At 41.5% G+C, this 26,420-nt stretch overlaps 2 protein-coding genes across 2 annotated transcripts in view; one reads left to right on the top strand and one right to left on the bottom strand.

Moving 5' to 3' along the window:
- LOC109975750 (NLR family CARD domain-containing protein 3-like) overlaps nt 1-26,420 on the top strand; it is a 393,020-nt gene that overhangs the window by 232,984 nt on the left and 133,616 nt on the right. The gene's annotated exons all lie outside the window — the stretch shown is intronic.
- LOC136181165 (stonustoxin subunit alpha-like) lies at nt 1,367-11,098 on the bottom strand. The gene is made up of 3 exons (XM_065961692.1): nt 10,925-11,098; nt 9,834-10,168; nt 1,367-4,526 (listed from the first exon to the last, which is right to left on the bottom strand). The coding sequence occupies exons 2-3, from the start codon at nt 9,922-9,924 to the stop codon at nt 3,988-3,990; spliced, it is 630 nt and encodes a 209-aa protein (XP_065817764.1). The 5' UTR covers nt 9,925-10,168; nt 10,925-11,098; the 3' UTR covers nt 1,367-3,987.

Genomic DNA, 26,420 nt, shown 5'->3' with positions numbered 1-26,420 from the left:
TTCAGATAGGATGCGGCCGGCGGTGCGCGCCGCTGTCAAGCCCATTTATCGCCTTGCTGCCGAGTTGAGCTCAGCGTGGGGTCCTGCTCGCATTAATATTTAAAAATCAGTCTATAAGTACCGTTAATGTTTGTTTACTGTGTCCTGCAGATCTCCAGCAGCTGTTGGTGAGTAAAGAAGAGCTTCCACCTGAGCAGCAGGAGTGGAGCCACATTCTGGACCAGGAGGACACTAAGCCCCAACACATTAAAGAAGAACATGAGGAACTGTGGAGCAGTCAGGAGGAAGAACAGCTTCAAGAACTGGAGGAGAAAGAGAAAGTCTGGCCAAACACATGTTAGTTCACACTGGAGAGAAATGTTAATCCTGTGCAATGGTAAAACTGATCCAGAGGAATCCAAGTTAACAACATCACTAATCTGTATTCATAAGTATGTATTGACTAACAGATGTATAAGTGCAGTTATAAAGGGATATAAGACAATTCTACAGACAGAAATCTGTCTCTACTTTTTTGACATTGATGTTTTGTTGCTGACATATGAACCAGTAAGTTGGGAGCAGCTATGACGTTTGAATTGAAAGGGTTTATATGAAACAGTTACAGTGTAAGGATCCTTCTTCTCTCCTGATATCTTCTCTTCTTTCTGTCACTCTGTTTCCTTGGAGGCCTCTGTGTTGGGTAGCACAAGTTCTTCAGACAGCTCATGTGTAACCTTGTAATAAATAAACTGATGTAGAGTGAGAAAGACTTTCATCTACTTGTGTTATTTTGTGTCGAGTGTCTAAAGTGTCTTTGGTAAAGAAAAGGAGTTCAGCAGATCCTGATGCAGAGCGACCACAGTCAGGTCAGGTCGATGTCGATTTCACTGAAAACCTGTAACCCTTAATAAGAATCCTGCAGTCAGAATACAAAATAAAGAAAATCACAAACTGAATGATAACACCTGTAGATGTCATCTGGCATTCTGGATTTACTCAACATATTGTTAGAAGAAACGATAGAGATGCATTATAGCCTTCAGTGTGTGTAACTAAATGGTATATGGTAAAAAAAACACTTCAATGGTGTGTTTATTTGTTCTGTTATCATTTCTCTCTTTGGCTTCCTTTTTGCTGCTTCACTGCTTTTTATACATTTTCAGTTAAGAGGAAAATGATTCTTCGATTGGTCTTGGTGCTATCCAATTCCCACGGTAACCTGACTCGTCATCAATCTTAAAACTTTTCTTATTTCAATACAAGTAACTGCTTTCATTTATCAATATTTCACCTCCAAGCAGACCCTTATTCTAAAAGACTGAACACATTGGTTTGGGTTAGGCCACGATAGTAAAAGAGTTCAAAGAGGAGACTTTAATGCAGCGAGGTTACAACTGTTTATTGTGTGTGGTTCTGAAAAGCAAGGAAAATATCTATGAACAAAATTCTTCACATATACATTCCTATTATAATTGTAAAGTAATCTGGGGAAGCAGTTTTCCACTTATACAATGTTAACCATGCATCTTTTAGCATCCTTACCTTCCTTTTTCTCATTTTAACACCAAACAAAACAAATCAGAATTTAAGTTAATATAACCATTAAATGAATCTGAATTTTAGTATCTATTCAGTTCTTTATCTTTTGTTTACAATTTAAACAAACCAGTTAAATGTGTTCAATATTAATTATTATTTACCCTTCTAATTTAATTGTTTCCTGTGAACACTACACTATAAAACCAGAATGCAGAGTGCATCACTATGAAATAAACAGCCTACATTAAATACATGTCACCATTCAAACATTCTGAACAGATAATTACCAAAGAACACAGCACACTTACCAAAGGTATCTCTGCTGTCTTCCTTTCATTGAATTCATCCTGAAAGTGTCTCAGCCTCTCACCTCACTCCTGCTCTCACACACACCGCTGACACTCCTGTCTGTCAGTTAGAGCCACTCAGCAGGTTTACACACCTGGCTCACAAAGGTTACCTGATTTCCTGACCTGCTCAGTGCTGCTCTCCAGTGTTCAATACAAACTTTAAATAAAGGCTGACAACAGAGATAACCTGATAAGTAATAATAAAGCTGATTAACCTTTAAACACAAAGTAAATAAAAGCATATAAATATTTACATTTTCAGTTTGTCCTTAGATTTTAACAAAACAAAGACTGATTTAAAAAAATCCCCCAGACACCAAACATTTGTTATATATGGAAAATAACTTTTTTTTTGTGTCTTTTTTCATTAAAAATATTATCATCATGTAATCAAACTGGCATTTAAAGAGTCAAAAATCCTGATAATTATTCAATATTTGATCGTTTTGATCAGGACTGAAGTTGATCAAAAGATTTAACCCAAAAACAGAAAAGCAATTAATCTGTACTATTTTTATAGCAGATTTTTGGAAGTGAACATTTTTGTCCTTAATGACTCAAGAGGGTAGTACATTTTAAATCTGATGCTACACAAAAACTAATAATGCATCAAAGTCAATATTTTGTATAATCTTTGACATATCCAAGACTGATTTTAAAAAAATCCCACAGCCACCAAATATTTCTTATATGGAAAATAACTTTTTTTTTCATAAATAATAACAGTGATCAAGTAATCAAATTGGCATCTAAAGGCTTAAAATCCTCAAAATGATTGAATGTTTGGTAGTTTTGAGCAGGGCGGAAGTTGTTTAAGAGATTTATGCAGAAAAAAGCAACAAACAAAATCATCTGTTCTATTTTTAGAGCAGATTTTTGGAAGTGGACATTTTTGTCCTCAATGACTGAAGAGGGTAGTAAATTAAACTGATGCCTGAGGGTTTAAAGTGTGTCTTATACAGCAGATTTGATGGTAATAACAGCTTATTTCAAGGACCTTCATATAAAGTGTTACCCAAGAAGAACTTAGACTGAGGTTCTGTCTGTGTTTAAACAGATGTCATGAAACACTTTAGACTGTGTGTGGGGGCGAGCGAGTGAGGAGAGAGAGTACGAGGTGAGAGAGTGTGTTCTTCAGGTGTGAGCGAGAGGCACGTTATGATGCCGGGGACCGGAGCAGAATAAGCAGGAGAATGTATCAACTTGGAGAGGGAGGGGGGCACGGGGGTAAACTCCCCCACTCACTCCTTTCACGCCGTTATCAGCCGCAACATGATACAATGTTTGCCCCACACACACAAATACACACACACACACACACTTGAGTCCCCACAGTTCGCCGAGTCGGGTGACGAGGCTTTTATAGGTTTGGTGACGTGGGGCTGTACTCCTACGTCATACTGTACTCCAAAAAAACTGTTAGAGTTTTTCAAACAGAAGGGCAGACACTATGCACATTTCTAACACAATATTTCAAATTTCAATACTTTGTACTCAAATGTCGAGATTGGGACTTGGATTGATCCATAACACTACTTAATACTCAAATACAGAGGTTTAGAGTTGAAGAAAGTGGTTTTAGGGTTTAGTTACTCTTTAACCAGAGCTGTCTCAGTGCTGCGGTTTGGTCCAAAACCTGACTGGAAGACATCCAAACAGTTGTTCAATATCAAGAAGTTATTTAACTTCTGAAACATAGCTTTGTCTATCATTTGACCTAACAGAGGAAGATTTGATATAGGCCTGTAATTATTCATTATTGTCTAGATTGTTCTTTTCTAGTAGTGGCTTGATGACTGCTGTTTTCAGGGCCTGTGGGAAGACACCTGAGAGACAAGTTTACCATTTGTAACAGATCTGGAGCCATGACTCCTCCTCCTGCTGCCAATATCAAGACAGCAGGAGGAGGACTTTAATTGTTTAATTGTCACTTGTTTTTTATTGGTGAGATCAGAACAATACAGACATTAAAGAAGGGGGTCCATTGTTTTTCTGTAATGTAGAACATTTAACCCCCATTACCACCCCCACCCCCCATTATCACACCCCCCAACCATGAAACAGACCAGCTGGACAGAGTGAACAGAGTCAGCTGATCTTCAGTCCGCAGTGTTTCTCAGACTGACAGACCACACAGAGACACTGAAGAACCAGGAGACCAGAACATAAACCCAGGATAGAGAGGTTCAGTGAATGTGGTGTTGAAGGTGTGGAGGTGGATCAGTGTGTCAGAGGAGACTCTGTAGAAGGACAGAGAGCCAGCAGGACAGTCCACATACACTGCTACTCTGTGAGAGACAGAGGAGGAGGAGGAGATCTTTGTTCTTCTGTTATTGTGATAGACAAAGTAACCTCCATCAGAGCAGATCAGACTCCAGGACTGATCATTAAATCCAAACGAACATTCATAACTGTATCCTTTCCTTCTGATTCCTCTGTAACTCACTGATACATAAACATCTCCTCTCCACTCGAACTCCCAGTAACAGCGACCAGTCAGACCAGTCCTACACAGCAGCTGAGGATAGTATTCAAATCTGTCTGGATGATCAGGATATGACTGAAGCTCCATCACACATGTCACCTTCCTGTTGTTGTCAGACAGTTTGAGGTTTCTGTTCACTGTGTTTGTGTCCAGTTCCAGCTCACAGGCGTCTGATCGAGAGAACGAGACACAACACAGCTGCAGGTTATCATCTGTTCACTCATCAACAACTTTACTGACACTTACTGATAGGGGTGTAAAGGTACACGTACTCGGACCGGACCGTTTCGGTACAGGACTGATCCGAGTACCTGCTGAACAAAAGTGATTTAATCTGTGTTCCCACACGGACCGCAAAGCAGAAGCACACCTCAGGGTGGAGGAAGGCTGCGGCTGCTGGTATGGGACACAGCTTTTAGTTAATAACTTGTAAAAAAGTTCAAACATAAACTGTGCAAACTGTGCAGATTAGTAGTTCCTCGAGTCCTGTTGGTCTGGACAGTTGCATATAACCGGGATGGAGTTCTTTTTACAGACTTACTCTTAAGTTTTGTTTTAATTTTCAGCGATGATCCCGCTCAAACTAAGAGCAAAAGGGGAGGGGGAGACGCGTCTGTGTGGGAGAATAACCTGCAGCATGATAGAATGAACACCTCCCTCCCCATTCCCACAATAATGGACAAAGAGACGTTGACAAGACGAGAGTAGTGTGCCGTTGTTGTTCAGCGGACATCGGGTACGTCACAGGCAACACGTCCAACTTATTAAAGCACTTGAAAAGGCACCACGTGAACGTAAACATCACTGCAACTAGGAAAAAACAGACAGCCTTTTGCTAATAATTCTAAACGGGCCAAAGCCATAAAAAATGCCATTGAAGTTCTTATATCGACAGAGGGAAATATTAATAGTTCTGAAACTACACTGTCCCAGATGTGATTAGGTTTATTATGTGCTCAAAGAGCATTCAAAAAAGTGTTGCCTTCATAAACTAAAAGGTAGAAGTGTAATTTAAAAGAAATATTTTTATATATAGGCTATATTAATGACTTCATGTCATTCTAAAATACTTTATTTCATTCATATCTTTTATTTATTGGAGACTCTTTTGGTTGAAGGAAGCAACATAAGTTTATTTTATGTTTCTTTTTTACGATGTTTAATTTAAAATGTTATTAAAAAGTAACCTGAGCAGGTGTACAAGTCTGAACTGTCGATGCTGCACTTAGTCCAATGTGTAAAAGGGAAATTATAAATGTTCCTAATAAAGAAAAAAAAGCGTTGCATCAGGTCCCTTTACTGTAGTGAAAATGTACCAAACCAAAGCTTCAAAACTGAGAACTGTACCGAACTGAAATGTTTGTGTACCGTTACACCCCTACTTACTGAGAGTCAATCAAACTTACAGTTCATATTCAGCACTGAATGATGTTTGACAGCACTGAAATGTAATAATCCACTTCTAATCAAGTTCAAATGGAGTTACCATGGCAGCCAGGAAGAATGGAGATCCAAATCAACAAACACATGCAGTGAATAAAGTCTGACTAATCAAAGTGCAGCACAAAGAATCTATGAACCATCTGCTGTCTCCAACTGTTCTGTCCTCAGAGGTCACATTCAGCACAAACAGGAGCCTCATTTCCACTTTCACTGTCACACACAATGTGATGGCAGCAGGAGTGTGCCACGTCCCTTTGTCCTGTCTAACTACTTTTAAACTGTGTTTCTGAAGTCATGGAGACCATTTCTTTTCCATCAATCTAGGCTCTACAACATACATGTTTTTGTTTTAATTGAAATTTAACTGGACTGGATGAACAGATCGAAATCTGAAGAAACAGATGACAACTCAGTCCTTGTGAGTTTTTCTCTGCTTGTCTAAGGTGTAGGCCACGCCGTCCCGACCTCACCTGGACACCTGGCGGCCTGCAGCTGACTTGTGTATTGTTGTTGGATGTTCCTGCTGGCCTGTACTATGGTGATCGTGGACTTTGCTGTGTGCCTTACTGTCTGCACAGCCAGAAGACGAGGAGGAGAGCTAGCTTATGTCTCTAAAGATATTCTGTTTCTATTTCATCACTGAATTCACGTCTGGATGTTTTTGAGGAGAGAACTTGATGTTGGAGACTCTGCATATTTACATGTTTATGAAAATGAACGTCAAATCAAAAATGATTTCTGCTGTTTTTAAAGTTGATGAGCTCCACGAGCTCGACTACGAGCAGCCGGCCAGCAGCCAACATCAAAATGTGAAATGTCACAAAAACTGCATGTTGTAAAATATACATTTCTGTTGGATGTGATGAATGGTGATTTTCTATTCACTGGATTATCACTTTTATTTCAGTTTACATTTTTTATTTCATATTTAAACTCTCATGAGTTTCCATCACCCTCACTTTTATCATCACTTTGTGTTACTTCCAGCCCTCATCCTGTTGTAGTTTGAAAGGTTTAATCATAACAGAAACACAATCTGGACAGCAGCAGGCACAAACCAATAGTTATCTAACCTCTGAATTTAGCCAAGTCAAAAGATCATGTTCTGATACACAAGACACACACACACACACACACACACACACACACACACACACACACACACACACACACACACACACACACACACACACACACACACACACACACACACACACACTCTTTCCTGTTAAGAGACCAGTTGTCTGTCCAGGAAACTTCTAGGAAATGGTCTTCATATAGCACACATGTTGTAATTGCTCAGTGTGTTGATTGCCCATAAAAGGATGATTGGGATGTTATAAAAGTTCCGGTTGAGCGAGGACGCTGGCGTGTATGTCGCCGCTTCACGATCCGTGACAAAAATGGTGTTTCTTTTGTGCTATCTATGCTTCTCCCTCCTACTTATCCTCTACTAACAGTCTGCAAACAGATCGACTTTGCTGCTGCTTTCAGTTTGTGTAAACTGACAGCTACTCACCATCTATGACGATCAGCTGTTAGCACTAGCCGCCGATCAGCTGTTAGCTTCTCGCACAGCTATCAGGATATCCTCACCAGTCTGTGATCACTGGACCCTCGCCTGCCTTATTGGTGGACCGTCCTTCTTCGTCGGCCACGTCGGCTCCCTACCTGGCTTGGACCCGTCGCCCTGCACCACCTGTTGGCTACCGCTGGCTGCCGCTTCCCCCCTACTCTGGCTCGGCTGCTGGCGGTGAAGAGGCCTGCCTGACAACCAGACTGCCGGCTGCTGCTCTCCTGCTCAGATTGTGTCCAGACGGGTCCCCCGTCTGCCACAAAATTGGTCCTTTCCTTATCCTGGTTTGGCTCTCATGCCTGCGGTTTTCCTGACCCCGGCTGGCGCCCGGTAGCTTGCGGCTTTCAGCCTGCGGCTAGCAGCTGCTCTCCCTGCTGCGGACATGGTACTACTAACATACTCCGCTCTGCAACTCCAGAATCTCGCCTGCCACTTCTCTCCGGACAACCTTGCTTCCATTAAATCTTTCGGACTCCTGCGCCGTCCTCACTACGTGCATAGGGCTGCCCGATGCAAGTTTGTTTACACTGACCATGCTATCCCCACTGTAGTGTCTGACCGGCGCCATCATCACAACAAATCACACGTGCACAGCAGAAACCTGATACCTGTTGTTGTGTGTGTTGACAGAACCACTCCTCTCTCCCCCTCTGCTTCAGAATACACCACCGCCTCATTTATGCTGCAGAATGCTCGCTCCCTTAACAACAAAGCAAACCTATTTCACTAAATATCAAACTTTACTGACAGATCCACGTCATCACAATCATTCAAACCGATGGTTTTATTTAGGCTATAATCGCGCATGTAATGAGCCGTTTCCAATAAGTAACTTTCATTATGACAATATATAAACATAAAATAAAAATTAAAATTAAAAGTCTGCCACATACATATTGCATCAGCGCCGTCTCGCCTTCATTATCCCGGACGGACCTCAGAGGACCGGACTTATACACTAATGTAATCACTGATGTAGAGTTAAACATTAGACTAACACAAAGACCATAGAGCCTCCAGTTTTCATTCATATATTTCAATATCTTGCATTTATCATCAATTGTGATTTTTAGTTTTAATAAAGAGTGCACAGAGACATGGCGATGGCTTCACACATTTCACCTCCTCCATACTCAGCACATCTTCATCAGCTGCATGTATTTATTCTGTAATAATTCAAGTGTGGACATTAAGACACGATCATTAAGCCATATATTTGATCATAATTAGTCACAGTGCAGACGGAGATGCCCACGAAAATATGTGGCCAACAATTCAAAGTTTTTGTTGGTTGATCAAACCTTTGATTAATAATATGATAGAGTGAGGGAGAATGCTGACTGACGTGTCCTCTCTGCCACTATATGAAGAAATCAGTGTGGGTCCTGTAAACATGTAAACATTGCAGATATACTCGTGCGTAATGATGAACGGTGGATGTTTTGGCACATAGGACAGCGTGAATGCAGCAGCGACGTGGTGTCATTCTCTGAATTTTCTTCAGTTCGTGATCCTCCTGCTGCAGCAAACTACCGATATGTCCATTTTATCCTTCACTTCATTCACAAGTTCCTTTGTTTCTGGGTCAGAAAGTTTCGTTTCTTCGCCTAAACTTCAGTTTTCGTGATCCAACGGTGGAAACCTTTGATCTGCCCCCTCGTTTGTATGCATTTTCATTCACGAGCTGCTTTGCATTGACCGTTTATGGTTGAATGTGGGTGTGTAGAGGGCGGAACATGGGACTAATCTACGTGCGCACATTTCCAGGTTTATAAAGGGAACATTGCGTGCAGGTGTGCGTACGAACGGTTTTATAACTCTGAATCATTTTGCGCGCACGCCATTTCCGGGTTTTTGGCACACGTACATTTTTCGTATGAATTTTACGCACTCTTTTATAAATGAGACCCCTGGTCATTTTTAAAAACCTCCTCAAACACCATCTGTTCACCAAAGCATTCAGCCTCATCTAACACTCCCCTCAGCTGATCACCCACTCCCTTTCTCCTTCATTTGTTTGTCTAGTGTTTCTATCCTTTCTCTTTTCTGTTTGTGTTTTTCTATTCCTCTCTTGTTGTCTCCCATTACGCCCCCCCCCCCCCCCACACACACACACACACACACACACACACACACACACACACACACACACACACACACACACACACACACACACACACACACACACACACACACACACACACACACACACACACACACACACACACACACACACACACACACACACACACACACACACACACTTTGTAAAGCATCCTTGGGTTTCATGAAAGGCGCTATATAAATCTAAGTTATTATTATTAACTTCTCAGAGAGAAATAAACAAATCCTCTATTCACAAGCCATAGTCTCTGTCTGATTGTTCAAGAGCATTTACTCTTCTACACTCCAACATGTGCTGCTGTGTTCTGATGAAGAGAAATGAAAACACACTCACACTTCCTCAGACCAGGCTTCAGTCTGTGCAGTCCACTATGGTCCAACCTGGAGGAAGAAACCAGATCAGAATCTATTTCATACATCTTCATTTAAATCCAGCATCAGACAAGAAGCAGAGTTCATCATTCAGAAACAGTGAGACAGCTTCTGTGTGTCTGTCTGTACCTCAGTGTCTCCAGTCTGCAGTGTGGATCCTCCAGTCCAGCAGACAGCAGCTTCTCTCCTCGTTCTCCTGGATGATTGTAGCTCAGGTCCAGATGTCTCAGGGGGGAGGAGCTTAGAGCTGAGGCCAGAGACGCACAACCTTCTTCTGTGATCAGACAGTTTGACAGACTACACACACACACACACACACACACACACACACACACACACACACACACACACACACACACACACACACACACACACACACACACACACACACACACACACACACACACACACACACACACACACACACACACACACACACACACACACACACACACACACACACACACACACACACACACACACACACACACACACACACACACACACACACACACACACACACACACACACACACACACACACACACACACACACACACACACACACACACACAATATGCTTAACATCCATTGGTCCATTCTTCTCTGTTTTACCAGTAACATCCCGTCATAACCATGCAGCTGAACAGAATAGACTTCATAATCTGATACTAATCAATATTTACTCTGGTGACAAATAGTGAAGGTAAGACAGAGCGTGAGATAAACACACAGACTGCTTTGACATCAGCAGTGATGTAGAAACAGTTCTGAACTGTTTCATCTGAAATAAAGATTCTTTAGTTCTTTATGTTCCAAACATTATCCATGGTTTGTTTGTTGGTGGGGAAAGAACTTCATATTTAACTTTCTTTATTCCAGTCCAGCTTCCTCAGACTAAAAGACTGAGAGCTATAGAACGAGCTCAGAGCTTTACAGCTTTAATGTGGAAACATACAGGAAAACTTTAAACCACCACCAAGGCCCATTTAATAAATGATTCATCAAGAAAACATGATCTTAAAGGACTAATGTGGATCAGCAGCACACTAACCTGAGAGTGTCCAGTCTACAGAGTGGACTATTTAATCCAGTAGACAGCAGCTTCACTCCTGAATCATGCAGGTTGTTGTTGCTCAGGTCCAGCTCTCTCAGACTAGAGGACTGGGAGCTGAGGACTGAGGACAGAGCTTCACAGCTTCTCTCTGAGAGGTTACAACCACTCAGCCTGAAAAGGATATGTTTGGTAAATTAATCAGAATATCAAATAACCTAAGTACATTTAAGCTTATTGGGTAAACTTTCACATGAATAAGTCCTTACCTGAGTGTTTCCAGTGAACAGTGTAGAGTCTTTAAACCACTACACAGCAGCTTCACTCCTGAATCCTGCAGGTTGTTGTTGCTCAGGTCCAGCTCTCTCAGACTAGAGGACTGGGAGCTGAGGACTGAGGACAGAGCTTCACAGCTTCTCTCTGAGAGGTTACAACCACTCAGCCTGAAGAGGATTCAGAAGAACACAAATGAAAGAAATTACAAACTATAGTTGTTATTTCTGAATAAAGAGAACTACATTTGAACTGGATAGTTATGCGAGCACGTACAGAGCTTTGTTTGAAGCTTTGATCACAGGCAGCAGCCTCAGAAGAGCCTCCTTTGAAGCAGAGTATTTCTTCAGGTCAAACACGTCCAGATCTTTTTCTGATGACAGTAAGATGAAGACCAGAGCTGACCACTGAGCAGGAGACAGTTTATCTGTGGAGAGACGTCCTGATCTCAGGGACTGTTGGATCTCCTCCACTAGAGAACGATCATTCAGTTCATTCAGACAGTGGAACAGATTGATGCTTTTCTCTGCAGACAGATCCTCACTGATCTTCTTCTTGATGTACTTGACTGTTTTCTGATTAGTCTTTGAGCCACTTCCTGTGTGTGTCAGCAAACCTCGTATGAGATTCTGATTGGTCTCTAGAGAAAGACCGAGGAGGAAGCGGAGGAACAAGTCCAGGTGTCCATTAGGACTCTGTAAGGCCTGGTCCACAGCACTCTGATATAAATGTGTTGGGTCAGGTTTTTCTCTGAATACTTTAGACCACCAGGATGTTGTTTGTTCTTTTGACATCAGATTGACTCCAGAGTTGATGAAGGTCAGATGGACATGAAGAGCAGCCAGAAACTCCTGAACACTCAGATGGATGAAGCAGAACACCTTGTCCTGGTACAGTCCTCTCTCCTCTTTAAAGATCTGTGTGAACACTCCTGAGTACACTGAGGCTGCTCTGATATCGATGCCACACTCTGTCAGGTCTGAGTCATAGAAGATCAGGTTTCCTTTCTGCAGCTGCTCAAAAGCCAGTTTTCCCAGAGACTCAATCATCTTCCTGCTCTCTGGACTCCAGTGTGGATCTGTCTCAGCTCCTCCATCATACTTGATGTTCTTCAGTTTGGACTGAACCACCAGGAAGTGGATGTACATCTCAGTCAGGGTCTTGGGCAGCTCTCCTCCCTCTCTGGTCTTCAGCACCTCCTCCAGAACTGTAGCAGTGATCCAGCAGAAGACTGGGATGTGGCACATGATGTGGAGGCTTCTGGATGTCTTGATGTGGGAGATGATTCTGTCGGCTTGCTCCTCATTTCTGAATCTCTTCCTGAAGTACTCCTCCTTCTGTGGGTCAGTGAACCCTCTGACCTCTGTCACTATGTCAACACACTCAGGAGGGATCTGATTGGCTGCTGCAGGTCTTGTAGTTATCCAGAGGTGAGCAGAGGGAAGCAGTTTCCCCCTGATGAGGTTAGTCAGCAGCACATCCACTGAGGTGGACTCTGTGACATCAGTCAGGGTCTCGTTGTTTTTAAAGTCCAGAGGAAGTCGACACTCATCCAGACCGTCAAAGATGAACACAACCTGGAACTCTTCAAACCTGCAGATTCCTGCTTCTTTGGTTTCAGGAAAGAAGTGATGAACAAGTTCCACCAAGCTGAACTTTTTCACTTTCAGCACATTCAGCTCTCTGAAAGTGAATGGAAATGTGAAGTGTATGTCCTGGTTGTCTTTGTCTTCAGCCCAGTCCAGAGTGAACTTCTGTGTTAAGACTGTTTTCCCGATGCCAGCCACTCCCTTTGTCATCACTCTTCTGATTGGTTCATCTCTTCCAGGTGAGACTTTAAAGATGTCTTCTTGTCTGATGGTTGTTTCTGGTCTGTGTGGTTTCCTGGATGCTGTTTCAATCTGTCTGACCTCGTGTTCATCATTGACCTCTCCAGTCCCTCCCTCTGTGATGTAGAGCTCTGTGTAGATCTGGTTCAGAAGGGTTGGGTTTCCTGCTTTAGCAATCCCCTCAAACACACACTGGAACTTCTCCTTCAGGTTAGATTTGAGTTTACGACGGCACTCTGCAGCGACTGTTCCTGAATAAAGAAATAACTGAAATCAATGAACAGATCCTGATATAGATGACATGACTATCTGAGTTTGGAACTTTAAAGCTCTTTGTCCTTTTTCTAAAATACTAAATCTGTTAAAATGATCTTACTGCTCTGCAGACAGTCAGCCAGCTCCTCCTGCTTCATTCTCCTCAGGAAGTGGAGAGTGATCTTCAAAAATGCCTCTTTACAGCTTCTCCCCTGCTCTTCATCCTCACTCAGACTCTCTAAGCATTCTGGGTAATCTGGACTCAGAACCCTCTGGACTCTCTTCAGCTCGTTCTTCACAAAGGTGATGATGTTCTCCTCCAGCAGCTGGAACAGAAGGAGACACTGGATATTTAATATAAACTGGTAGAACTCAACATGTGGTTCATCTGTCAGTCTGAAGGTCAGCTGCTCTAAACAGAACAATAACTTAGAATTAATTTATTGTAATGGTAGTATATTAATTAACAGTGTGTTGAACACACCATAAAGATGGAGTCCAGGTCTGTTGGATTCTGCTGGTCTGATTGATCTCTGTGAACGTTGGAGCTCTCCTGTTGAACTCTGTGACAGGACATATTACACAAGAAAACAACAGGATATATATAATGAAACTCTGAGCTAAGATATAAGTCTTTAAACAACAGAGACATAACATTAACTTGATTTTTAATTCTCACCTTCCATCAGCAGGACGTCCATCTTTAAAGTCAAGAAAGCGACCCTTAGACCGGTCACTCTTCATGGACACACAGCTGGGTCCAGGAGAGTCTGGTCTCTGTTCCTGCATCCTGATACAAAAAAATAAACAAAGAAAGATCATTTTTAATCAGGTTGTTCCAGTTTAAACTGGCAGATGGATAATCAGTAATCAGGAGGCAGAGGTGAAGTTCTCCACAGTTCTCTCTGTTTCTATTAGAACAGTATCTCACTCAGAATACAGCCAACACTGTGTTTGTCCTCAAATTCTTTAGACTGATGAAAGTAAAGTGAACAGAAGTCGACTTAAACATAAACACAGCTCAGAAAGATGCTGTGGTTAGTAACTGAGATTTACAGATAGCAACAATCAGTAATACGATCTCACAGAGAGAGATAGAGAGAGAGAGAGAGAGAGAGAGAGAGAGAGAGAGAGAGAGAGAGAGAGAGAGGGAGGGAGATATAGGAGCTCAAGGTGCCAGTTCCCCCAGTAGTCTAAGCTTATAGCAGCATAACTAGGAGCTGGTCTACACCAGCGCCAGCCCTAACTATAAAATTTATAGTTACTTTTAATTTTATTCTTAAAAATACAGAGTGTGTCTCCCTCCCTCACCCCGGCTGGAAGATGATTCCAGAGGAGAGGAGCCTGAAAACTGGAGGCTCTACCTCCCATAGTACATTTAGAGACCGTAGGAACCACGAGCAGGCCTGATAACTGAAGGCTCTACCTCTCATAGTACATTTAGAGACCGAGCAGCATTTACAACGAGCAGCAACTACTGTTAGGATACAGAACAGATCAAGATCAAGAACTTATCCATAACAACTTCAGGAACCTCAACCTGGAACTCACTTCTGGGACAAAGTCTTCAGACTGACATCACTTCAGATGGGAATAAGTGCTGCTTGCACCATCACAGTAGTTTTTATATTGTGAGTAAGTCCAGAATATGGATCCTACAAGGTTTGTAAAAACACTCAAGAGCTTTGAAGATCTTTGTCTGCAGTCTTCATGATACATCTGCTCACCAGTGTCCTGCCAAGATCACTGGACCAAATGTTCAGTATACCACCATGACATCATCCCTAATGTACTAAACATGCCTCAGCTGGACTCAGATACCATTCACTAAAACAAGGATCAAGTTTTAAACTATGTAGTCCAGGAGAAAGTGTAGTCAGATATCAGTACAATGGTCAGCTGGATCAGCAGGATGTATGGACCAGGTAGGTTAGTGAACTTGACCTGAAGCTTTCAATGCCCAACATCTCACCAGCAGAACCTCATCAGGTTCAGGATCTGGGCTGTGGACAAAGTCAGGACATCCAACATCCACCTCGTGGACCATAATTCTCTAATCACAGTTTTTAAACCATGGCTCCCATCCTTGATGGTGCATGCTTTAAAATGGACGTGCAGAAGCAGACTCTCAGTGAATGAAATCTGATATTGTGGACAGTATGTCTGTTTGTTTTGGTCATCATTGGGAGTGAGGAAGGAGAGGACTTTCATTCTACCTGAGGGAAAAACAAAATGTTCATTCAATAAAAATGCTTTAATTGGGGTGCTGGTGGCCTAGTGGTTAGTGTGTGTATCCCATGTAGGGAGACTGTAGCCCTCCAAGTGGGTGGCTCGGGTTCAAATCCGACCTGTGGCTCATTTCCTGCATGTCATTCCCCATTCTCTCTCTCCTTTATTTCCGACTCTATCTACTGTCCCGTCTCTAAATAATGGAACAAAAAGCCAAAAAATAAATCTTTCCTCAGATTTGTCTCTTTTTAAGGTTTGGCCTATTATTTTAACTTTGTCTAAGAATATTTAGCTTCTTTCTAGTAGGGCTGTTTTTGCTTTGAAGTCATAAAGTCCATCACACTGTCGATTATTTTCCACATTTTACAGCCTTCAGGAAGGTCAGGGTTCAAATACAAACACTTCAAAAGAAAAAACACAAGATAGAACCAAAGCACACAATGATCATGAAGTGGTAAGAAGGGAAGGTCTGGGCTATTGAAACCTAGAAGAGAAGGAGGTGAATTCTGAGGACCTCTGGTGGAGAAGTAGGAGAAACAGGAGAAAAGTACGAGTCCTGGGAGAGGTGAACATGGACTGAAGACTGAGAGTGATGTAAATGGCTGAGGATGAAAGAGTGAGCCTACAGAAAAGCAGAACAGAGCTCTTTGTCAATTTCAGATCTCACCTTCCATCAGCAGGACGTCCATCTTTAAAGTTAATAAGGCGTTCTATAGACCCGGCATTCTTCATGGACACACAGCTGGGTCCAGGAGAGTCTGGTCTCTGTTCCTGCATCCTGATACAAACAAACAACATTATTAGTTACTGTGAGCAGCAGATGAGACAGTGATGATGATGATGATGATGATGGTGATGATGATGGTGATGATGATGATGACGACGATGATGGTGATGATGATGATGATGATGGTAATGATGATGATGATGATGATGAAGATGATGATGATGATGATGATGATGATGATGGTGATGATGATGAAGGTGGAGAGATGTGAGTGCTGAGCTGTGACATGGAGAAGAGTCATGGACAGTTAGAGATCCTCACCTCAGAGCTTCATGTTCCTCACACAGAGAGGTTTTAGAGGGAGGGACTCCCTCCTCTGTGTCCTCACACTGATCCATAGCAGAGCGCCCCCTGCTGGGAGAGCTGCACTCTGTCACTACAACAACACTGATGGAGTTCAGCTGCTGAAGTCACATCCAGTCAAAGATCTTCAGATGTGAAGAAAACAAAGAGATGAAGCTGCTGATTCACCTTCATCATCATCATCATCATCATCATCATCATCATCACCTCACTGTCAGTCTACAAACATCACATCTACCTGGTTCACCTTCAAAAAAGGAAAGCAGCACCAGCAAAACCATGGTTATTCTATGGTCCAGCCTGATTTCTGGGCGCTCTTCTTTGTTTCTGCAAGACACATTTTTCTAGCAGTTTTTGTGTACGCATAAAAGTTTAAACATTTTCAACTTTTTTGATCAAGAAGCAGAGTCTCAGCGATTGTCAATGTCACTCAAAGTAGCCAATCAAATCAAGTAGGTTTGACATCCGCTTTTTATGACATTTTCCCCTCCTCCTCTTGGAGCAAACATATTTCATTTGGTCGCCCGTATGCACACACAGCCCTGCTCCACAGGCGCTCCCAGCTGTTCTTTCCTCAGCTGTGTTCAGGTGTTTTTTTGAGGCGAGTTGCGTCTCTGTGTGATCGGGTCCTAAAGGGGCCCCATCTGACAGCACTCACTCTCATCGCTCTGCTAAGAGTCACATGATTTATTCCTATGAAATGAATTATCCGTCTGAGAGTGAAAACAGAGGAGCAGTGGTGGAGCAGACAGTGAAGATGAAATGTAACAGTAAATGACCGAATGCTGCAAGTCTAGTCTTAACTATCGGGGAGAGATGTTCTTTATGTTGGAAATAATACTTCTGTGAACTTTGAAGATAACTGTTTATACAGAGCACTTTTTTGTAGGTGTCAGATTATTGATCACATATTGGTGATGAATGGTTGGAGGACCCCCCTGTGAAGGGGCCCAACAGACTGAAGAATCCCCATTGGTTAGATCAATCTGACACAGCTATCTGACTGGAAGGAGACATTCAATAAGAGCTGATCATAGAGAATAACTACAGTAGACAGAGTTTGTCTTTATAAATCTATCTACTAGAATCACACACTCTGATTTCACTGCAGTAATTCTACTTATAGAGCTGCATAATAAGGTCTCTGGTCTGTGCTGATCTCTGCTATGGGTGCAGCAGAGATCAGCTGTCCCCTTCTGCAGAGCTCCACGTCAAAAATTCATTCAACTGCAGGACTTGGACCTTTCGAGGCTTCTAGCACTTTCAATATTCCAGTAAAAATGTCTTTCCGATATCACCGAGGCTCAAAATCCTGATCTGCCACTGAACGTTGCAGCGGTGTAAACTCTAGTGACCTCCGCTCTCTGCCATGGACGCCACTAGCGCACGTTAGTAATGCGGCCCCGATTAAACTGGCTCTGATAAATGCCTGATCAGTGCTAAATAAGACTTTTATTCTTAACGACTTTTTCACATCCCAGGGCCTAGATTTCCTTCTGGTGACTGAAACTGGACCGAACTCCAATGATGTAAGTCCACTTATTGAGCTTTCTCCAAATGAATGTTCCTTCTTTAACACGCCACGACCCTCCGGACGGGGCGGGGGTCTGGCAGCAGTTTTTAAAAACAAAGTGGGTACAGCAAACCCTCTTCTTATCATCATATTATATCGTCCTCCAAAATCAGATAAACATTTTATCACTGAGTTTGCAGACCTCTTATCGCAAATTGTGCCATCATTTGAAATAATTTTAATACTGGGTGATTTTAATATCCATGTATGTTGTCCATCAAAACCACTTGTCGGTGAATTTTTAAACCTGATTGAATCATTTAATTTTGCACAGTATGTCTCAGGTCCCACTCATAAACATGGCCACACTTTGGACTTGGTCTTGTCTTGTGGTCTTCCTGTTAACAATTTGGAAATAATGGACCCTTGTCTTTCAGATCACAGTGCCATTATTTTTAATGTGTCTCTCTCTGTCCTGTCATCAAATGGTCTCCTGCCCATGCTTTACTCTCGTTACATTAACCCTTCCACTGCCAGTTTATTCTCAGCTGCTTTCTTAGCTGCTCAAGATACTCTGTCCGTTGAAAATATTCCTACTGAACTCTGCACTGAGGATCACATTCAATTATTTAATGCTACCTGCTCCTCAATTCTCAACCATATTGCTCCTCTCAAGATAAAAAAACCAAAGCCTAAATCACAGCCTTGGATTACTGAATCCACTAGAGCCCTAAGGAGGAGCTGCAGACAAGCTGAACGCAAGTGGAAGCAGGATAAGCTCCAAATCTCACATGACATCCTTAAAGAGCAGCTACCAAATTGCAGTCAAGGCAGCGAGAGCAAAACATTTCTCAGATATCATCTCAAAAGATCACCATAATCCTAAAGTCCTATTCAATATTATAAACTCTCTCACCTGCCCCCCCTCCTGGATCCTCTCTAGACACTCCCCTTAGTAGAGCAGAAGACTTCCTAAAGTTCTTCACTGAAAAAGTTGCTGGCATTAGAAAAAATATCTCAGCCCCTACCAGGCACATCTCAGCCTCCCCGCCCTTCAACTGCTCTGCCCAGTTAAACTGTTTTGAGCCTATCACCTTAACCTCACTCAAAGAGACGGTTTTTAAAATGAAATCTGCCACCTGCCCCACTGACATAGTACCTACCAAGCTCTCCTCAAAGATTCCTTTGATATTACCGGCCCTTTTATCCTCTCCATTATAAACAGCTCTATGTCAACTGGTGCTGTTCCTCCCTCATTTAAACATGCTATAGTGCAGCCCTTGTTAAAGAAAACCCAACCTGGACCCCATACCACTTTCCAACTACAGACCCATCTCAAAACTACCCTTCCTTTCTAAGGTGCTAGAAAAGGTTATTCTGAAGAAATTGCTACCCTACCTTCATCATAATAGTATTTTAGACAAATTTCAATCAGGTTTCAGAGCAGCCCATAGCACAGAATCTGCACTTCTCAAAATCCACAATGACCTTCTGCTTACAATGGACTCTGGAAACTGTGCTTTCCTGATCTTACTGGACCTTACTGCAGCATTTGACACTGTCGACCACACAATTTTAATGAATCGCCTGTAGCATTGGGTTGGTGTTGGGGGCACAGCCCTGACTTGGTTTACATCATACCTGAACAACAGAACCTTCTCTGTAAACTTAACTAACGCCACATCCTCGCAATCTGGTCTGAGCTGTGGGATACCACAGGGATCCATCCTAGGCCCTCTACTATTTTCACTATACATGCTCCCATTGGGTCAAATTATCCAGAAGCACAACCTCTCATACCACTTCTATGCAGATGACACTCAGCTTTATCTACCGGTCAAACCAAACAATCTCGCAGAACTCACCTCTCTTATACAATGCCTTGAAGGCATAAAACACTGGATGGCCCATAACTTCCTACAATTAAATGAGTCAAAAACCGAAGCTGTTGTTTTTGGCCCCCCCGACATCATCAAACAGGTCGCCAACAGCTTAGGTCAGTTATACAGCCACATTAGGCCCCACGACAGGAACCTTGGCTTTATCTTCGACTCAGGTTTTACATTTGATCGGCAGGTAAATCCAGTTGTCAAATCCAGTTTCTTTCAGCGCTGTACAATTTCCAAGCTAAAACCTATCCTCTCATTCAGTGACTTACAGACAGTAACCCATGCGCTCATTTCATCCCGGCTTGACTACTGCAATTGCTGGTCCAAAATGCTGCAGCAAGGCTGCTGACTTGAACCAAGAAGAGGGAGCATATCAGTCCTGTCCTAGCGTTCCTTCATTGGCTCCCAATACGATTCAGAATCGATTATAAGATTGTGTTGTTTGTTTTTAAAGCCCTGAATGGCTTGGCCCCCTTATATATTACCAACCTCCTCAGGCCGTACACCTCTTCAGGCCATACACCTCATCTAGGCGCCTGAGATCATCAGACATGGGCCTCCTGGCTGTTCCCCGCTCACGGATCAAGCTAAAGGGAGATCAGGCCTTTTCAGTAAAAGCCTGTAAACTGTGGAACGCCCTCCCTTATTCCATCAGGTCTGCACCCTCTGTTGACTCTTTTAAGTCCTGTCTCAAGACATACTTTTATATTTTAGCATTTGAGTCCCCTGGTCCTGAATAGACCGTTTCTTTCAGGTTCCTTTGTTGCTTTCTTTATATATTCTTTCTTTATATATGTATATATGTATACATATATATATATATTTCTCTCTTGTGGACATTGTGATCTCAAGTAGTTTTTTCTTTTTTCATGTATTGTACAGCACTTTGGTCAGCTGTAGCTGTTTTTAAATGTGTGTTTTTAAATATGACTAGACTTGACTTGACTTGACTGGCAGACGAGTGTTTGTTTTGCTTGGCAACCATCCAGTTTCAGTTGTGGAACCAGTTGAGCTGATGGAGTGATTATTTCTAGTCCTAACAGACTCCACGCCCTCCCTCTGTTGTGTAAAACTGTACTGTTAGCATGTTAGCATGTTAGCATAGCCTGCATGCTAACTGAGAGTCATTGTGTTGCCTGCACTTCTACTATAGTCAGAGCAGCTAATGAACCTGGTGGCTAACTGTTAGCTTACAGCTCTTTTGACACTTAAATCAAACAGAGAGTCTTAAAAACAGTGAAAAGTGTCTCTTACCTTCAACACAGAGAACAGATCTGCGTCAGAACGAGACAGAGTCAGAGTCCTACTGAGACCAGGAAATACCACATCTGGCAGGTAATCAAAGGACACACCCTTCATTTCTCCCTGAAGGAAGTTTGAGTTCATTATGTTAAGATTCATGAGAAGAAATAAAAGTGTGTGTGATCAGAAGCAGCAGAGATTGTCTTCATGTTGAAACCTCAGCTGTCAATCAAGAGAAGAACTTTCAGACTGTCATTAAAAAAAGACAAAAACTTGAGTTATTATTGACCATCGTCCTTTTGAAATGATCTTCAGTGATCGATGAATGGTTGAAAAGGTAAACTGCTTTAAATATTTAGGAACTTACATCGATAGTCACCTCAAATTCATAGATAACACAGACTATGTCTTTAAAACAGCTCTGCAGAGGCTACACCTACTTAGGAAGCTGAATGAGTTTGGGGTGAGTAAAAAGATTCTTGAAATGGTAGAAAGTATTTTGTCTTTTAACATGGTCTCATGGTCTGGGCATTTAGATGTTAAATGTAAAAACAAACTGACAAGAGTGGTCAATACCGCTAGTAAAATCATAGGGAAACCACAGATGCCTCTTTGTGACAGGCATGTACTGAACACTAAAAAGAAAGCCCAAGACATAACAAGTGACCCTTCTCATCCACTGCACTCCCAGTTCAAAGTGCTTCCATCAGGTCGGCGATTCAGACTGCCAAGAGCCACAAAAAATGTTTATAAAAAATCATTTGTACCAAATGCAATAAAATTATTAAATTCATAAAGGAGAAAACGACCCCCCCCCAACTCTAACTGCACATTGTTTTATGAAATTACTTTTTGAAATGTATTAAAACTCTGGCTTATTATTATGCTAAATTATTATTTTAAATTCATGAACCATGCTGACCGTGATGTTGTCGAGGACTACAGGCGCTCTCCTGGTTTCCTGCTGTGCTTGAATGTTGTGTTGTTTGTCATCTGTCTTATTCTTGTGAAGCCAAAGACAATTTTCCACTTTGTGGACAAATAAAGTTCTATTCTTCTAAACTTCTGTGTTTAACATGTTTTATTTAATTGTCTAAAAACTGTCGACAGTTTCACAGTGAATGATCATTTACATCGTTAGTCAATCAATGGGATGCTCTTTGAAATGAATGAAAATCTAAATGGACCTGGTTCATCTGAATCTACAGAGTAACTATCAAAGCAGATTTCAAGTGTCAGTCACAGCCAATCGAAATCTGTTCGTGTTCACACCTGACGCAGGTATGACTGCACTAAAAAAGGGACTACTACAGGTGATGTACAGTACCTGTGTGCCACTGCTGAAGCTCCCCCTGCTGATAAACTACAATAACTAACTTCCTGTTTCAAGCACCTGCATACTAGGGATGTAAAGATTAATCGTGAGGCAGTTAAAAATTGATTCAAAGGTGTCAACGTTCACTTTGATACTCTGAAAAACTGAATCGCAGTACTTTTTTTTAAACAGCAGAGGGCGCCATCTATTCATGCTTCTCTTGTTTGACTTCCTACATCACTCGTGTGAGCCTCAGCACCTGAAGAGCAGAGGAGGTTTGTTGTAACCTGGTTGTAACAAGCAGTCTTTATCATGGCAGCTGCAGTGCAAGATGTTGAAATTCCGACCACACCACCGTCTTATAAATCAGAGACAAAATGAAAGAGCTGAGAAGATAAGAGAAAAGACAAAAACTGTGTGCAAATATTACAAGAAGACAGGGAACTACACAAATAGCCCAACAAACATGATGCAGCATTTAATCCACACCACAATGAGAAGCTCCAATCACCTCCCCTTGTTAAAAACACATTAACAGGCAACCCACACTGACAAGCCGGTTTGCAGCCCCTCTTGCCCAAACGATTGCAAGAGCAAGAGAGATTAAGAGGTGCATTGGTGTTTTCATGGCAAAAGATTCCGTAGTTGAGAATGATGACTTTTGGTCAACACACTTTAGACTAAATATCACATCCCATCACTCCCGCATTTCAGTCAGTCTGTAATGCTGGCCAGGGCCGGCCCGTGGCATCGGCAGTATAGGCAAATGCTAGAGGCGCCAGCCTCCATAGGGGGCGCCGCTGGCGACCCAAATGAGAGCTGCAGAAAAGTTGAAGATAAGAAGAAGAAATAGAAGGAAAAATTAGTTTAAATATCACTAAATATTATTTATCTAATATCATTTTCATGCTATTATTTAGTAATGAAAACACAACTATCACACATTTAAAAAGGCTCTATTTTCTTGCCTTCTGCTTGGCCCGGCACATCACAACACAGCTGCTCGTTACCTGCTCGTTACCTGCTCGTTACCTGTTCGTTACCTGCTCGTTACCTGCTCGTTACCTGCTCGTTACCTGCTCATTACCTGCTCGTTACCTGCTCGTTACCTGTTCGTTACCTGCTCGTTGTGGGGGAGGAGGGCAGGTGATTTATTAGAAGTAAGTGACACTGACCATACTGGTTAACATGAAGTCTATAAACATCCATAATGTAAAAAACAACAACAACAAAGGCTTCGGAGCCCAGGGACGAAAAAGAAGAAGAGGAGAAAAAATGTGAAAAAGACACAGAGGTAACGTGCTGCACGGATCAATTATTTATCTGTTGTAGTTAAGATAGCTCGTTATTTCAATTCAATTCAATTCAATTCAAAAAACTTTATTTGTCCCCGGGGGGACACAGAGCAGTAAATTAACAACAGTGCAAGTAGACAAAACATTTTAACCTAAATATAAAGTGTCAATTTAAATACAACTTAAAGCTTAAACTTAACTTAAAAATACAAAATATAAAATATAAAGGAGTAGATATGAGTGGACAGATGTAAACAGATGTAACCATAACTATGTGTAGTAGTGACCAGATGTAAACAGAACTATGTGCAGTAAACGAGAAATAAATATATATATATATATATATATATATATATATATATATATATATATATATATATATATATATATATACAGAGCTATGTGCAAGTAGGCAAATACTAAATGATAAGTTATAAGGTGCATGGTGAATAATGGAACAACAGAACGAATATATACAATATAACTGTAAGGTAAAAATGAGATAAATAAAGTGACTGTAGTGCAATGATGGATAAGAAACAACAGGAATAAATTAACCAGAACTGTATGAATACTGATATAAAATGGATAGAATAAAGTGATGTAGTGCATGAGACCAGATAAAGCAGAGGCAGTTAAGGTGCATGTCAAATATAAAGGAAGTAAAAAAGCAAAGTTCACAGCTGACAGTCTGCATTGGGTGAGAGGTGTTGGTTGGTGGATCATCATTGATGGATGATAGTAACGTCAATGATTCCTAGCTCGAGTTAACATCCGTTATTTCCACTGTACTTTTATAAGGTACAGATTATTCATGTTAAGAAAATAACCAGTTTAAGAAAATACACTTCTTCTTTTGTATAGTAGGCTACGTTGTTTGGGACACAAAACCTACTTTTATATTTATTTACATTTCTGTACTTAGTTAGCTTTCACCATAGTAGATTAACATGTTTATTTTCCTCCTCCTGTTGTCATTAATAGTTTTAAGCTCTTGCCTTTAGAGTATTGATGTCTAAGAGCATGAATGCATTTTGTGAAAGAAGTCCTCACTGAATAGATATGTGTGCATGCTGTAGGTCTGGTTGCAAGGAAAACTATTGAGTTGAGTTTTCTGTACTGCTCAGAAGAGAAAATAATATTTAAATAAAACACTTTATTACAAAATGCAGATTGTTTCACAAATATTCATCTTCTCTCTCCAGATGCAATCAGAAACATTTAAATCCATCCCCTGCCGTCCCTGGGCTGCCTGTGACCACTTCTGCTCCCTAAACTGTATTGTTTGTTCTGTAACACTAGTCATTTGTATTTATTTTATTTTGTATTTACTTATAAGAAATATTAGTGTTATTACCATTTGTATGGTTTGTATGTTTGTCTATAAGTATTTTTTATTTTTTAAATAAAGAAATTCTGTGCCCCCTACCTAACCTAACCCTAACCCTACCCTATTCGCTTCTTTTCACCATTGATATCGACAGCTTGTACACGAATATTGATATTTGAGAAAGCATACAATCCGTAAAAAACATATTTAAAAAACATCCGGGTAAAAAGAGACCAGAAAAGGAATTGATACGATTGCTGGAAATCAATTTGACTCGAAATGACTTTGAGTTTAATGGTGAGTTCTCTCTTCAAATCAAAGGCACGGCGATGGGCAAAATGTTTGCTCCAGCTTACGCAAATATTTTCATGGCGGAATGGGAGACGTCTGCCCTAGCCTCGTGTCAAACTTCTAAACTATTGTAGGTATTTGGATGACATATGGGGGGGCGGGGGGGGGGTCTGGCCTCACACTAAGGAGGATTTTGATAACTTTTTAACCACTCTGAACAATCACAATGCGTCCATTTCATTGAAGTCTACCACCAGCTACACCTCGGTAGACTTTCTTGACACTACCACATACAAAGGTAAAATTTCCAGAAAACAAACAAATTGGACATTAAAGTATGTTTCAAGGAGACAGATAGTCATGCTCTACTCCACAAAACTAGCCACCATCCTAAACACACCTATGCTGGGCTGGTAAAGTCTCAACTGCTGAGATTTCACAGAATATGTGGCGACAAAGAGGACTTTAAACAGGCCACTAAAACACTGTTCTCAGCACTGGCCACCAGAGGGTATTCCCGCTGCTTTCTTAGAAGGTCCTTCAAGACATTTCAGGAAACAAAACCCCAATTGCTTTCCTCTATTTTGCTCTTTGTTACTACTTTCTCTCCAGCAACGATTAAATTAGTCAGAGTTATTAAAAATAATTTTCAAAACATCATCGCAGAAACCGAGATTTTTCGAGACCACAGAATCATTGCAGTGTTCAGAAAAAACAGGAACCTGAAAGATTACCTGGTCAAAGCAAGAGTCCAACCCATGTTGACCCCTAAATCCAGAGGTCACGTGGAATTTTCTAAGCACCAAACTTGGTTGCGCAGCAGATACAATATAAATGTTTTTAAAATGAAATATATGGGAAGCCCACACTCCAAAAACTGTGTATACCTGATCAGTTGTAAACGATGCGGATTACAATACTTAGACTTAGACTTAGACTTAGACT

This window comes from Labrus bergylta, chromosome 2, assembly GCF_963930695.1.
Source record: "Labrus bergylta chromosome 2, fLabBer1.1, whole genome shotgun sequence".
In the NCBI taxonomy this organism is placed as follows: Eukaryota; Metazoa; Chordata; class Actinopteri; order Labriformes; family Labridae; genus Labrus; species Labrus bergylta.
The sequence above is the reverse complement of the archived record's forward strand: the minus strand, read 5'-3'. Positions and strand labels throughout refer to the sequence as shown.

What these genes read in the sequence shown, in the direction of transcription:
- LOC136181165 (XM_065961692.1), bottom strand. Translation starts at nt 9,924, where the DNA reads ATGAAGATGTATGAAATAGATTCTGATCTGGTTTCTTCCTCCAGGTTG. An exon ending in GAAGCCTGGTCTGAGGAAGT is followed by an intron (nt 4,527 to 9,833) that starts GTGAGTGTGTTT and finishes TCTCTCGATCAG; the next exon opens with ACGCCTGTGAGCTGGAACTG.